The sequence below is a fragment of the Elephas maximus genome, chromosome 2, assembly GCF_024166365.1.
Source record: "Elephas maximus indicus isolate mEleMax1 chromosome 2, mEleMax1 primary haplotype, whole genome shotgun sequence".
NCBI classification, from domain to species: Eukaryota; Metazoa; Chordata; class Mammalia; order Proboscidea; family Elephantidae; genus Elephas; species Elephas maximus.
In genome coordinates, this window is record NC_064820.1 from 463424 (window position 1) to 478588 (window position 15165).

The window sequence follows — 15165 nt, forward strand, 5'->3', positions numbered from 1 at the left end:
TGTGGGGACGGAAAGGCGGGGGACAGAAAGGTGTGGGGACAGAAAGGCGGGGGACAGAAAGGCGGGGGACAGAAAGGTGTGGGGACAGAAAGGCGGTGGACAGAAAGGTGTGGGGACAGACAAGCGGTGGACAGAAAGTTGTGGGGACAGAAAGGCGGTGGACAGAAAGGTGTGGGGACAGACAGGCGGTGGACAGAAAGGTGTGGGGACAGAAAGGCGGGAGACAGAAAGGCGTGGGGACAGAAAGGCGGGGGAGAGAAAGGCGGGAGACAGAAAAGTGTGGGGACAGAAAGGCGGGGGACAGAAAGGTGTGGGACAGGAAGGCGGGGGACAGAAACTTGGGACAGAAAGGCGGGGGACAGAAACTTGTGGGGACAGAAAGGCAGGGAACAGAAAGGTGGGAGACAGAAAGGTGTGGGGACAGAAAGACGGGGGACAGAAAGGTGGGAGACAGAAAGGCGGGGGACAGAAAGGCAGGGGACGGAAAGGTGGGAGACGGAAAGGTGTGGGGAAAGTTGTGGGACAGAAAGGCGGGGATAGAAAGGCGGAAGACAGAATGGTGTGGGACAGAAAGGTGTGGGGACAGAAAGGCGGAGGACAGAAAGTTATGGGGACAGAAAGGTGTGGGGACAGAAAGGCGGGGGACAGAAAGGTGGGACAGAAAGGCGGGCTACGGAAAGGTGTGGGGACGGAAAGGTGTGGGGAAAGAAAGGTGTGGGGACAGAAAGGCGGGGTACAGAAAGGTGGGAGACAAAAAGGTGTGGGGACAGAAAGACGGGGGACAGAAAGGTGGGAGACAGAAAGGCGGGGGACAGAAAGGCAGGGGACGGAAAGGTGGGAGACGGAAAGGTGTGGGGACAGAAAGACGGGGGACAGAAAGGTGGGAGACAGAAAGGCGGGGGACAGAAAGGTGTGGGGACAGAAAGGCGGGCTACGGAAAGGTGTGGGGACGGAAAGGTGTGGGGAAAGAAAGGTGTGGGGACAGAAGGGCAGGGTACAGAAAGGTGGGAGACAGAAAGGTGTGGGGACAGAAAGGTGGGAGACAGAAAGGCGGGGGACAGAAAGGCAGGGGACGGAAAGGTGGGAGACGGAAAGGTGTGGGGATGGAAAGGTGGGAGACAGAAAGGTGTGGGGAAAGTTGTGGGACAGAAAGGCGGGGATAGAAAGGCGGAGGACAGAATGGTGTGGGACAGAAAGGTGTGGGGACAGAAAGGCGGGGGAACAGAAAAGTGTGGAACAGAAAGGTGTGGGGACAGAAAGGCGGAGGACAGAAAGTTATGGGGACAGAAAGGCGGGGGACAGAAAGGTGTGGGGACAGAAAGGCGTGGGGCAGAAAGGCATGGGACAGAAAGGCGTGGGGACGGAAAGGCGGGGGACGGAAAGGCGTGGGACGGAAAAGCCGGGGGACGGAAAGGCCGGGGGACAGAAAGGTGTGGGGACAGAAAGGCGGGAGACAGAAAGGCGGTGGACAGAAAGGTGTGGGGACAGAAAGGCGGGAGACAGAAAAGCGTGGGGACAGAAAGGCGGGGGACAGAAAGGCGGGAGACAGAAAGGCGGTGGACAGAAAGGTGTGGGGACAGAAAGGCGGGGGACAGAAAGGCGGGGGACAGAAAGGCGGTAGGACAGAAAGGCGGTGGACAGAAAGGTGTGGGGACAGAAAGGCGGGGGACAGAAAGGTGTGGGGACAGAAAGGCGGTGGACAGAAAGGTGTGGGGACAGACAGGCGGTGGAGAGAAAGGTGTGGGGACAGAAAGGCGGGGGCAGAAAGGTGTGGGGACAGAAAGGCGCGGGGAGAGAAAGGTGTGGGGACAGAAAGGCGGTGGACAGAAAGGTGTGGGGACAGACAGGCGGTGGACAGAAAGGTTTGGGGACAGAAAGGTGTGGGGACGGAAAGGTGTGGGGACGGAAAGGCGGGGGACGGAAAGGTGTGGGGACGGAAAGGCGGGGGAGAGAAAGGTGTGGGACAGAAAGGCGGGGGACAGAAAGGCGGGAGACAGAAAGGTGTGGGGACAGAAAGGCGGGGGAAAGAAATGTTTGGGGACAGAAAGGCGGGGTACGGAAAGGTGTGGGGAAAGAAAGGCGTGACAGAAAGGCGGGATACAGAAAGGTGGGAGACAGAAAGGTGTGGGGACAGAAAGGTGGGAGACAGAAAGGCGGGGGACAGAAAGGCAGGGGACGGAAAGGTGGGAGACGGAAAGGTGGGGGACAGAAAGGCAGGGATAGAAAGGCGGAGGACAGAATGGTGTGGGACAGAAAGGTGTGGGGACAGAAAGGCGGGGGTACAGAAAAGTGTGGGACAGAAAGGTGTGGGGACACAAAGGCGGAGGACAGAAAGTTATGGGGACAGAAAGGTGTGGGACAGGAAGGCGGGGGACAGAAACTTGGGACAGAAAGGCGGGGGACAGAAACTTGTGGGGACAGAAAGGCAGGGAACAGAAAGGTGGGGGACAGAAAGGTGTGGGGACAGAAAGGCGGAGGACAGAAAGGTGTGGGGACAGAAAGGCGGGGAACAGAAAGGTGTGGGGACAGAAAGGCGGGGGACAGAAAGGTGTGGGGACAGAAAGGCGGGCTACGGAAAGGTGTGGGGACGGAAAGGTGTGGGGAAAGAAAGGTGTGGGGACAGAAAGGCGGGGTACAGAAAGGTGGGAGACAGAAAGGTGTGGGGACAGAAAGGTGGGAGACAGAAAGGCGGGGGACAGAAAGGCAGGGGACGGAAAGGTGGGAGACGGAAAGGTGTGGGGAAAGTTGTGGGACAGAAAGGCGGGGATAGAAAGGCGGAGGACAGAATGGTGTGGGACAGAAAGGTGTGGGGACAGAAAGGCGGAGGACAGAAAGTTATGGGGACAGAAAGGTGTGGGGACAGAAAGGCGGGGGACAGAAAGGTGGGACAGAAAGGCGGGCTACGGAAAGGTGTGGGGACGGAAAGGTGTGGGGAAAGAAAGGTGTGGGGACAGAAAGGCGGGGTACAGAAAGGTGGGAGACAAAAAGGTGTGGGGACAGAAAGACGGGGGACAGAAAGGTGGGAGACAGAAAGGCGGGGGACAGAAAGGCAGGGGACGGAAAGGTGGGAGACGGAAAGGTGTGGGGACAGAAAGACGGGGGACAGAAAGGTGGGAGACAGAAAGGCGGGGGACAGAAAGGTGTGGGGACAGAAAGGCGGGCTACGGAAAGGTGTGGGGACGGAAAGGTGTGGGGAAAGAAAGGTGTGGGGACAGAAGGGCAGGGTACAGAAAGGTGGGAGACAGAAAGGTGTGGGGACAGAAAGGTGGGAGACAGAAAGGCGGGGGACAAAAAGGCAGGGGACGGAAAGGTGGGAGACGGAAAGGTGTGGGGATGGAAAGGTGGGAGACAGAAAGGTGTGGGGAAAGTTGTGGGACAGAAAGGCGGGGATAGAAAGGCGGAGGACAGAATGGTGTGGGACAGAAAGGTGTGGGGACAGAAAGGCGGGGGAACAGAAAAGTGTGGAACAGAAAGGTGTGGGGACAGAAAGGCGGAGGACAGAAAGTTATGGGGACAGAAAGGCGGGGGACAGAAAGGTGTGGGGACAGAAAGGCGTGGGGCAGAAAGGCATGGGACAGAAAGGCGTGGGGACGGAAAGGCGGGGGACGGAAAGGCGTGGGACGGAAAAGCCGGGGGACGGAAAGGCCGGGGGACAGAAAGGTGTGGGGACAGAAAGGCGGGAGACAGAAAGGCGGTGGACAGAAAGGTGTGGGGACAGAAAGGCGGGAGACAGAAAAGCGTGGGGACAGAAAGGCGGGGGACAGAAAGGCGGTGGACAGAAAGGTGTGGGGACAGAAAGGCGGTGGACAGAAAGGTGTGGGGACAGAAAGGCGGTGGACAGAAAGGTGTGGGGACAGACAGGCGGTGGACAGAAAGGTGTGGGGACAGAAAGGCGGGAGACAGAAAGGCGTGGGGACAGAAAGGCGGGGGACAGAAAGGTGGGAGACAGAAAGGCGGTGGACAGAAAGGTGTGGGGACAGAAAGGCGGGGGACAGAAAGGTGTGGGGACAGAAAGGCGGGGGACAGAAAGGCGGTAGGACAGAAAGGCGGTGGACAGAAAGGTGTGGGGACAGAAAGGCGGGGGACAGAAAGGTGTGGGGACAGAAAGGCGGGGGACAGAAAGGTGTGGGGACAGAAAGGCGGGGGGCAGAAAGGTGTGGGGACAGAAAGGCGCGGGGAGAGAAAGGTGTGGGGACAGAAAGGCGGTGGACAGAAAGGTGTGGGGACAGACAGGCGGTGGACAGAAAGGTTTGGGGACAGAAAGGTGTGGGGACGGAAAGGTGTGGGGACGGAAAGGCGGGGGACGGAAAGGTGTGGGGACGGAAAGGCGGGGGACAGAAAGGTGTGGGGACAGAAAGGCGGGGGACAGAAAGGCGGGGGACAGAAAGGTGTGGGGACAGAAAGGCGGGGGACAGAAAGGCGGGGGAAAGAAATGTTTGGGGACAGAAAGGCGGGGTACGGAAAGGTGTGGGGAAAGAAAGGCGTGACAGAAAGGCGGGATACAGAAAGGTGGGAGACAGAAAGGTGTGGGGACAGAAAGACGGGGGACAGAAAGGTGGGAGACAGAAAGGCAGGGGACGGAAAGGTGGGAGACGGAAAGGTGTGGGGACGGAAAGGTGGGGGACAGAAAGGTGTGGGGAAAGTTGTGGGACAGAAAGGCAGGGATAGAAAGGCGGAGGACAGAATGGTGTGGGACAGAAAGGTGTGGGGACAGAAAGGCGGGGGTACAGAAAAGTGTGGGACAGAAAGGTGTGGGGACAGAAAGGCGGAGGACAGAAAGTTATGGGGACAGAAAGGTGTGGGACAGGAAGGCGGGGGACAGAAACTTGGGACAGAAAGGCGGGGGACAGAAACTTGGGACAGAAAGGCGGTGGACAGAAAGGTGTGGGGACAGACAGGCGGTGGACAGAAAGGTTTGGGGACAGAAAGGTGTGGGGACGGAAAGGTGTGGGGACGGAAAGGCGGGGGACGGAAAGGTGTGGGGACGGAAAGGCGGGGGACAGAAAGGTGTGGGGACAGAAAGGCGGGGGACAGAAAGGCGGGAGACAGAAAGGTGTGGGGACAGAAAGGCGGGGGAAAGAAATGTTTGGGGACAGAAAGGCGGGGTACGGAAAGGTGTGGGGAAAGAAAGGCGTGACAGAAAGGCGGGATACAGAAAGGTGGGAGACAGAAAGGTGTGGGGACAGAAAGGTGGGAGACAGAAAGGCGGGGGACAGAAAGGCAGGGGACGGAAAGGTGGGAGACGGAAAGGTGGGGGACAGAAAGGCAGGGATAGAAAGGCGGAGGACAGAATGGTGTGGGACAGAAAGGTGTGGGGACAGAAAGGCGGGGGTACAGAAAAGTGTGGGACAGAAAGGTGTGGGGACACAAAGGCGGAGGACAGAAAGTTATGGGGACAGAAAGGTGTGGGACAGGAAGGCGGGGGACAGAAACTTGGGACAGAAAGGCGGGGGACAGAAACTTGTGGGGACAGAAAGGCAGGGAACAGAAAGGTGGGGGACAGAAAGGTGTGGGGACAGAAAGGCGGAGGACAGAAAGGTGTGGGGACAGAAAGGCGGGGAACAGAAAGGTGTGGGGACAGAAAGGCGGGGGACAGAAAGGTGTGGGGACAGAAAGGCGGGCTACGGAAAGGTGTGGGGACGGAAAGGTGTGGGGAAAGAAAGGTGTGGGGACAGAAAGGCGGGGTACAGAAAGGTGGGAGACAGAAAGGTGTGGGGACAGAAAGACGGGGGACAGAAAGGTGGGAGACAGAAAGGCGGGGGACAGAAAGGCAGGGGACGGAAAGGTGGGAGACGGAAAGGTGTGGGGAAAGTTGTGGGACAGAAAGGCGGGGATAGAAAGGCGGAGGACAGAATGGTGTGGGACAGAAAGGTGTGGGGACAGAAAGGCGGAGGACAGAAAGTTATGGGGACAGAAAGGTGTGGGGACAGAAAGGCGGGGGACATAAAGGTGGGACAGAAAGGCGGGCTACGGAAAGGTGTGGGGACGGAAAGGTGTGGGGAAAGAAAGGTGTGGGGACAGAAAGGCGGGGTACAGAAAGGTGGGAGACAAAAAGGTGTGGGGACAGAAAGACGGGGGACAGAAAGGTGGGAGACAGAAAGGCGGGGGACAGAAAGGCAGGGGACGGAAAGGTGGGAGACGGAAAGGTGTGGGGACAGAAAGACGGGGGACAGAAAGGTGGGAGACAGAAAGGCGGGGGACAGAAAGGTGTGGGGACAGAAAGGCGGGCTACGGAAAGGTGTGGGGACGGAAAGGTGTGGGGAAAGAAAGGTGTGGGGACAGAAGGGCAGGGTACAGAAAGGTGGGAGACAGAAAGGTGTGGGGACAGAAAGGTGGGAGACAGAAAGGCGGGGGACAGAAAGGCAGGGGACGGAAAGGTGGGAGATGGAAAGGTGTGGGGATGGAAAGGTGGGAGACAGAAAGGTGTGGGGAAAGTTGTGGGACAGAAAGGCGGGGATAGAAAGGCGGAGGACAGAATGGTGTGGGACAGAAAGGTGTGGGGACAGAAAGGCGGGGGAACAGAAAAGTGTGGAACAGAAAGGTGTGGGGACAGAAAGGCGGAGGACAGAAAGTTATGGGGACAGAAAGGCGGGGGACAGAAAGGTGTGGGGACAGAAAGGCGTGGGGCAGAAAGGCATGGGACAGAAAGGCGTGGGGACGGAAAGGCGGGGGACGGAAAGGCGTGGGACGGAAAAGCCGGGGGACGGAAAGGCCGGGGGACAGAAAGGCGGGAGACAGAAAGGCGGTGGACAGAAAGGTGTGGGGACAGAAAGGCGGGAGACAGAAAAGCGTGGGGACAGAAAGGCGGGGGACAGAAAGGCGGTGGACAGAAAGGTGTGGGGACAGAAAGGCGGTGGACAGAAAGGTGTGGGAACAGACAGGCGGTGGACAGAAAGTTGTGGGGACAGAAAGGCGGTGGACAGAAAGGTGTGGGGACAGACAGGCGGTGGACAGAAAGGTGTGGGGACAGAAAGGCGGGAGACAGAAAGGCGTGGGGACAGAAAGGCGGGGGACAGAAAGGCGGGAGACAGAAAGGCGGTGGACAGAAAGGTGTGGGGACAGAAAGGCGGGGGACAGAAAGGTGTGGGGACAGAAAGGCGGGGGACAGAAAGGCGGTAGGACAGAAAGGCGGTGGACAGAAAGGTGTGGGGACAGAAAGGCGGGGGACAGAAAGGTGTGGGGACAGAAAGGCGGTGGACAGAAAGGTGTGGGGACAGAAAGGCGGGGGGCAGAAAGGTGTGGGGACAGAAAGGCGCGGGGAGAGAAAGGTGTGGGGACAGAAAGGCGGTGGACAGAAAGGTGTGGGGACAGACAGGCGGTGGACAGAAAGGTTTGGGGACAGAAAGGTGTGGGGACGGAAAGGTGTGGGGACGGAAAGGCGGTGGACGGAAAGGTGTGGGGACGGAAAGGCGGGGGACAGAAAGGTGTGGGGACAGAAAGGCCGGGGACAGAAAGGCGGTGGACAGAAAGGTGTGGGGACAGAAAGGCGGGGGACAGAAAGGCGGGGTACGGAAAGGTGTGGGGAAAGAAAGGCGTGACAGAAAGGCGGGATACAGAAAGGTGGGAGACAGAAAGGTGTGGGGACAGAAAGACGGGGGACAGAAAGGTGGGAGACAGAAAGGCAGGGGACGGAAAGGTGGGAGACGGAAAGGTGTGGGGACGGAAAGGTGGGGGACAGAAAGGTGTGGGGAAAGTTGTGGGACAGAAAGGCAGGGATAGAAAGGCGGAGGACAGAATGGTGTGGGACAGAAAGGTGTGGGGACAGAAAGGCGGTGGACAGAAACATGTGGGGACAGACAGGCGGTGGACAGAAAGTTGTGGGGACAGAAAGGTGTGGGGACAGGCGTGGGGACAGAAAGGCGTGGGGACAGAAAGGCGTGGGGACAGGCGTGGGGACAGAAAGGCGTGGGGACAGAAAGGTGTGGGGACAGGCGTGGGGACAGAAAGGCGTGGGGACAGAAAGGCGGGGGACAGAAAGGCGGGAGACAGAAAGGCGTGGGGACAGAAAGGCGGGGGACAGAAAGGCGGTAGGACAGAAAGGCGGTGGACAGAAAGGTGTGGGGACAGAAAGGCGGGGGACAGAAAGGTGTGGGGACAGAAAGGCGGTGGACAGAAAGGTGTGGGGACAGACAGGCGGTGGACAGAAAGGTGTGGGGACAGAAAGGCGGGGGGCAGAAAGGTGTGGGGACAGAAAGGCGCGGGGAGAGAAAGGTGTGGGGACAGAAAGGCGGTGGACAGAAAGGTGTGGGGGCAGACAGGCGGTGGACAGAAAGATGTGGGGACAGAAAGGCGCGGGGAGAGAAAGGTGTGGGGACAGAAAGGTGGGGGACAGAAAGGCGGGGGACAGAAAGGCGGTGGACAGAAAGGTATGGGACAGAAAGGCGCGGGGAGAGAAAGGCGGGGGGACAGAAAGGCGGGGGACAGAAAGGCGGGGGACAGAAAGGTGGGGGATAGAAAGTTGTGGGGACAGAAATGCGGGGGACGGAAAGGCCGGGGACGGAAAGGCGTGAGGACGGAAAGGCAGGGGGACGGAAAGGCGGTGGGACAGAAAGGCGGGGGACAGAAGGGTGCGGGGACAGAAAGGCGGGGGACAGAAAGGCGTGGGACAGGAAGGCGTGGGACAGAAAGGCGTGGGCAGAAAGGCGGGGGACAGAAAGGTGTGGGGACAGACAGGCGGTGGACAGAAAGGTGTGGGGACAGAAAGGCGGGAGACAGAAAGGTGTGGGGACAGAAAGGCGGTGGACAGAAAGGTGTGGGGACAGACAGGCGGTGGACAGAAAGTTGTGGGGACAGAAAGGCGGTGGACAGAAAGGTGTGGGGACAGACGGGCTGGACAGAAAGGTGTGGGGACAGAAAGGCGGGAGACAGAAAGGCGTGGGGACAGAAAGGCGGGGGACAGAAAGGCGGTAGGACAGAAAGGCGGTGGACAGAAAGGTGTGGGGACAGAAAGGCGGGGGACAGAAAGGTGTGGGGACAGAAAGGCGGTGGACAGAAAGGTGTGGGGACAGACAGGCGGTGGACAGAAAGGTGTGGGGACAGAAAGGCGGGAGACAGAAAGGCGTGGGGACAGAAAGGCGTGGGGACAGAAAGGCGGGGGACAGAAAGGTGTGGGGACAGAAAGGTGGGGGACAGAAAGGTGTGGGGACAGAAAGGCGGGGGACAGAAAGGTGTGGGGACAGACAGGCGGTGGACAGAAAGGTGTGGGGACAGAAAGGCGGGGGGCAGAAAGGTGTGGGGACAGAAAGGCGGGGGACAGAAAGGCGGTACGACAGAAAGGCGGTGGACAGAAAGGTGTGGGGACAGAAAGGCGGGAGACAGAAAGGCGTGGGGACAGAAAGGCGGGGGAAAGAAAGGCGGGGGACAGACAGGCGGGGGACAGAAAGGTGTGGGGACAGAAAGGTGGGGGACAGAAAGGTGTGGGGACAGAAAGGTGGGGGACAGAAAGGTGTGGGGACAGAAAGGCGGGGGACAGAAAGGTGTGGGGACAGACAGGCGGTGGACAGAAAGGTGTGGGGACAGAAAGGCGGGGGGCAGAAAGGTGTGGGGACAGAAAGGCGGGGGACAGAAAGGCGGTACGACAGAAAGGCGGTGGACAGAAAGGTGTGGGGACAGAAAGGCGGGAGACAGAAAGGCGTGGGGACAGAAAGGCGGGGGACAGAAAGGCGGGAGACAGAAAGGCGTGGGGACATAAAGGCGGGGGACAGAAAGGTGTGGGGACAGAAAGGCGGTGGACAGAAAGGTGTGGGGACAGACAGGTGGTGGACAGAAAGTTGTGGGGACAGAAAGGCGGTGGACAGAAAGGTGTGGGGACAGACAGGCGGTGGACAGAAAGGTGTGGGGACAGAAAGGCAGGAGACAGAAAGGCGTGGGGACAGAAAGGCGGGGGACAGAAAGGCGGGAGACAGAAAGGCGTGGGGACATAAAGGCGGGTGACAGAAAGGCGGGGGACAGAAAGGCGGGGGGACAGAAAGGCGGGGGGACAGAAAGGCGGGGGACAGAAAGGCGGGGGACAGAAAGGCGGGGGACAGAAAGGCGGGGGGACAGAAAGGCGGGGGGACAGAAAGGCGCGGGGACAGAAAGGTGGGAGACAGAAAGGTGGGGGACAGAACGGTGTGGGGACAGAAAGGCGGGGGACTGAAAGTTGTGGGGACAGAAAGGCGGGACAGAAAGGCGGGGGCACAGAAGGTGTGGGGACAGAAATGCGGGGGGACAGAAAGGTGTGGGACAGAAACGTGCGGGGACAGAATGGCGGGGGGACAGAAAGGTGTGGGACAGAAAGGTGCGGGGACAGAAAGGTGGGGGACAGAGAGGCGCGGGGACCTGGGGTGGGGGCCAGGGGGCGGGGGACAGAGAGGCGGTGGGACAGAAAGTCGGGGAGACAGAAGGGGGAGGGTGCCCCCGCAACCGTGCCTGGCAGAGTGCGGGTGCTGAGACTCACCGTTACAGTTTTGTGAGGATTATGTGAAGTAAGGTCTTCGAAGGCTTGCATGCATCGTGATAACAACGGTGCAATAAATACCTGATGGCACAGTGGTTAAAGCGCTCAGCTGCTAACTAAAAGGTCGGCAGTTCGAAACCATCGGCCACTCTGCGCAAGAAAGATGTAACATTCTGCTTCTGTAAAGATTATACCCTTGGGAACCCTATGGGGCAGTTCTCCTCTGTCTTATAGGGTCGCTAGGAGTCAGAACCGACTTGTGAGCGACGGGTTGGGGTTTAAGTACTAGATACCATATTATGAAGAATATTATTAAACTCAGAAAGAGGGAAGAAAAAGGGCTAAGGGGAGAATGTTGAATGCTACTCAACATTTCTTAAAAGAAACAATTTCTAGACTTCCTCTTCCAGTTGCCGTGGCGTTGATTGCGACTCACGGAGACCCCGGGTGTGGCAGAGCAGAACTGCTCCATAGGGTTTTCAGTGGCTGATTTATTGGAAGCAGATTGCCAGAATTTCGTCTGAGGAGCCCCTGGGCGGACTTCAACCTCCGGCCCTTCTTAGGGGCTGAGTGCATTAACTGTTCGCTCCACCCAGGGACTCTTGGCTTCCTAGGCTGTTTGAATTCCCACCACTCTGCTCTGGACTGAAGTCAGAAGCTAACCTTCAATACATATGTCATAGTCCATTCTGAACTCTAGAAATGCAGGGTGCCAACCCACGGCTCAGATAACCGGGAAGAGTTGCCCTGGAGAGTGCACAGCAGTCCCTGAAGACCACCAGTCATCTTTTTGGTCATTTCAGAGTCTTTTACAACCTTTTCTGACAGGAACTACAGGACATTTTTTCACTATGGCCTTTCCAGAAAGAAAGGAAAAAAAAGCACTAAAAGTCATTCTGTATGTATATATATTTGTTTTCTGAATTAAGTTCTTTAGCCCTGATTGGCCTGGAAAATGACATGATTCAGAATTTTCAGTAAATCTAGCCAAGGAAAGGCTTTACACGCTGTAAAGAACTAAACGAGTGTGTGTGGCTGTGGCTGTCTTCATCTCTTCAGCTGGACAGTAAGACGGTGGCTGTCGTAAAGTCATGTAGCCCACACATATGCAATTTACGTGTTATTTTGCTATTACCTTTTCTTCACAGGGCAAAAGCTACCCCGAGTCTGTGTGAATCAGAATTGCACGGAAAGCCCAGCTACTTTGCAGGTAATTTTTGAATTCACTACCGAATCTTTCACATGGGGGAAATGTGTCTCGCCTCTAGGCATCATTTTATCAAGAGCTCCGTCTGTCCTGTGGGAACCCTGGCTTATTCCATGGGGCCTGTGGGAGAGGGGGTGTCATGTCTGCTACCTGTGGGGGTGACTGTCCATCCCTGTGCCCTGCCCCATGGTCCTGAGGACGCCGTGAGTCGAGAGGTGCTGGGGGCAAGCCGTGTCGGGTCCAGGGATTGTTCACGGCTCACAGGGAAGACTCCTTCCCTTCTCCAAATCTCCACAGGGAGGAGCAATGGAGAGAACGGTATCCCAGTATTCAGAGTGCACGCAGACGCTGACGCCGACCGCTGGGCCCAGGCTCCAGTCAGGGCCCCATGCTTGTGTGTTGGTGGCACCGACCTCGTCCTTGACCCCGAGGAGGCTGAAGAGTAAGTAGGGCCGGGTGACACTATCCAGCTCCAGCACAGCCAAGGGCCAAACTAAGGGGTGGGGGTGCTTAAGAAGAAAGAAAAAAGGGACTGGCCAGGTCTCTGGTCTGTCAGCCGTCCTTGACCTGTGAGCATGACAACCAACCTCGGTCTGTACTATAACATGCAGACACACAGAACGCATCCCAACACACCCCACGCCAAGGAGCTGTTACCGCACACTGCGGGGGGCCGCACTGCATGAGGAGGAGGAGGACATGGGGACTCTCATCTTTGCTCTGAAGCCTGGCCACTCCCATCCCTCCCACTGGGCCTGCCCCTCCTAGAGGCTACCAGTGCTGGAAAGGATCCCAGGCTCTGCCCAGGCTGAGTCAGAAATCGTGCCTGTAAGGGCATAAGGAGTCCTGGGGTAGGGTGGGGGGCGTCACAGGAACAGATTACCCAGTAAGCAAGGCATGCACACCTTAATTCCGCTTACTTACTAATCAGTACTTCACAATCTCACCTGTTTTTCACATCAGAGATGTGGTGAAACCCGGATGAAATTGTTCTCTACAGATCAGTAAGTAAGCACGATTAAGCCGTATGTACCTTGCTGACTGTAAGCCTGCGCGTACCAACTAGTCGACAGGGTGGTGGTTCAAACCCACCCAGAGGCACCTTGGAAGACGGGCCTGGGGTCTGCTTGTGAAAGGTCACACAGCCTTGAAAACCCTGTGGAGTTCTACTCGGAAACACAGAGTCACCATCAGTCAGAACTGACTCACCAGCAACCAACAGTAACAAGCGCTGGGTGTGGGCTCGGGGAAGGCCCGATACTTTTCTATCCTCTCTTGTTGGTTTTTCCCACTTAGCGTAAGAATATACCTAGCTCTGACAGCACACTGTTGCAGCAGTTGTAAGAAATAGCAAGGTAAGTAAGGACACTGGATAGGTGAATAAGTGTTGTGCATCTGCCCCCTCTGAGGCTCACGCCGCCACATTGGTGTGGGTCTGTGCTGTGCCATTTGCTTCACGGGCAGGAACCTGGCTAGTGCAGGGCCTCGCCCATGATGCGGGGCATTGAATTTCTGATTCCCGCCACCATTGTCTGCCTCGACATGGGACAGGCCAAAAAAAAGACAGGAGGAAATCTTTTAAATGATTATGAGAAATGTGCAAAGTCACCCCTCAACAAGAAGGTGACATGGAGGCGGCGTCAGGAGAGCTGTTTCTCAGTGGGATCTCGTGGGCACTGGAGCTTCTCATTCACCACATGACTGCAGTCTGTCCGTACCACACTCCCCATGGGCAAGGCTGGGCCGGCATCTCCTTGACCCACGGCACAGTGCTGAGTACCAGTGTGTCCCCAGTAAACACATGTTGCTGTCAAAGAACGCTCAAGTCCCTGGGTGGTGCAGACGGCTTGTCTGAAAGGTGGAAGGTTCGAGTCCACCCCGAGGTGCCTTGGAAGAAAGGCCTGGCAATTTATTTCTGAAAGATCACAGACATTAAAAACCCTATGGAGCACAGTTCTGCTCCGATGCACCTGGGGTTGCCAGGTGACTCTTGGTGTATGGGAGAGCTTGGTGTTACGGCAGAGCTCTGGTTCTGGAAGAGATGGGGGGATGGGCTCCACCTGTTCCTCCTGTGCCACCGCAGGTGAGTTCCTTCACCTCGTGAAGACGTGGCTTTGTCACACATAGGACACAGGGCTGAAACGTGGGACAAGTGGGGCAGTGCGTGGCCAGGGTACAGTAGTGTCCTGGTTTGGTACCCTCCCTCAGATGGGTCGCTGCCCTGTAGCTGTCTAATGGGCTCTGTCTTCTCTGCAGGGACAGGGAAGAAGAGGACCACGGGAGGATGCTGAGCGGCTCCTCGGGAGCGAGGGGGCAGAGGGAAGTACACATGTACAACTGCGGCTTCAAAGCAGCGGGGAAGATGAGGCATCTTAGCTGGACAGCAGAGAGGCACAACCAGGGCAGCAGCGTGAAGCTGGAGCCAGAGCCCCATGGCAGCGGCCCGCTCTCCGTGTGTGCCAAGCCCCCAGGCACCTGTGTCCCCTACCCGGGCATCCAGGGCACTTTCAATGCCAGCGGGGTCACTGCTTTCAGAAATGCACCCAGCACCCACCCGCTGGACCATCCCCCAAGTGCCCCCTGTGGCCGGACCAGCAGGCCTTGGCAGGATTGCGACCAGGCCCTGGTGCCCCCACGCACCAGTTGCCACCTCCCCCAGGGGGTCCTGGGGAATGGGCTCCCTCACTCCAGAACACAGAGATTCCCCATGGGGGGCTATTCTGCTGAGGATGCCGAATTGCAAAGTGCACCAGTGCCCCCAGCAGCTTTGTGCAACCCAGTGTTGTCACCGGATGTGCCCATCAAAGTGGAAAACGATTCTGGTTCCGAGGACACAGCAGAGGGCTACACCAAGCCCCGGAGCCAGGTGTGGCTAGGAGCCAGTGACCTGGCCAAGAGACAGCAGGTCAGTTTTCCCAACAGGATGCTCCTGAAGACAGAGCCGGACCTTCCGGGGCACCTGCCCCCCTGCGCAGACTCCAGGCAGTTCTCCTACACCCCGCACCTTGGGCCCAGCGTGTCGGGGCCTCACCCCAGCTGCAGGACCACCACCAGACCCTGCCCCTGCTACCCTGCCGGCTGGGCCTGCCTGGAGCGCATGCGCGGCCTTCCCTGTCCGGAGCTGCCCCACCGCCCACTGCAGGACCCTGGCGCGCGCCATCCGTGCCCGCTGCGGCGCGACTGCAGGGCGCCCGGGGCCGCGCCCGTCGTCAAGCGCGAACCCCTAGACTCGCTGTCGTGGGCCAAGCACAGCCAGGGTGGGGTGCCGGGGATGCTCCCCAAAAGTGCCCTGGCAGCGCTGGTGCCGCCCAAAGTCCCCGAGTGCAGGTTCCTGCCGTAGCTCTGCAGGCGGTTCTAACTCGCCTGGGTCCTCGTTCTGTTTCACGTCGGCCGGCGCCGAGCCGTTTGTCAGCGACATTGTCTGCAAGGTCGCAAAGTTTCAGCCTTCTATTACGTGTGTGTAGCGTGCGCCATAGTGTGTTCTGTGTTCCTTAAATGCAAAGTGGCCTCCAAGGTTTTC

General features: G+C 58.1%; 1 protein-coding gene across 1 annotated transcript in view; it reads left to right on the forward strand.

Annotated features, from left to right (window-relative positions):
- Window positions 1-14985, forward strand: part of AHRR (aryl hydrocarbon receptor repressor) — a 161576-nt gene extending 146591 nt beyond the window's left edge. The window contains exons 9-11 of the mRNA XM_049858336.1: window positions 11587-11648; window positions 11943-12087; window positions 13902-14985. Coding sequence (XP_049714293.1) covers window positions 11587-11648; window positions 11943-12087; window positions 13902-14985 — 1291 coding nt within the window. The remainder of the gene's footprint in view (window positions 1-11586; window positions 11649-11942; window positions 12088-13901) is intronic.
- The last annotated feature ends 180 nt before the right edge of the window (window positions 14986-15165 follow it).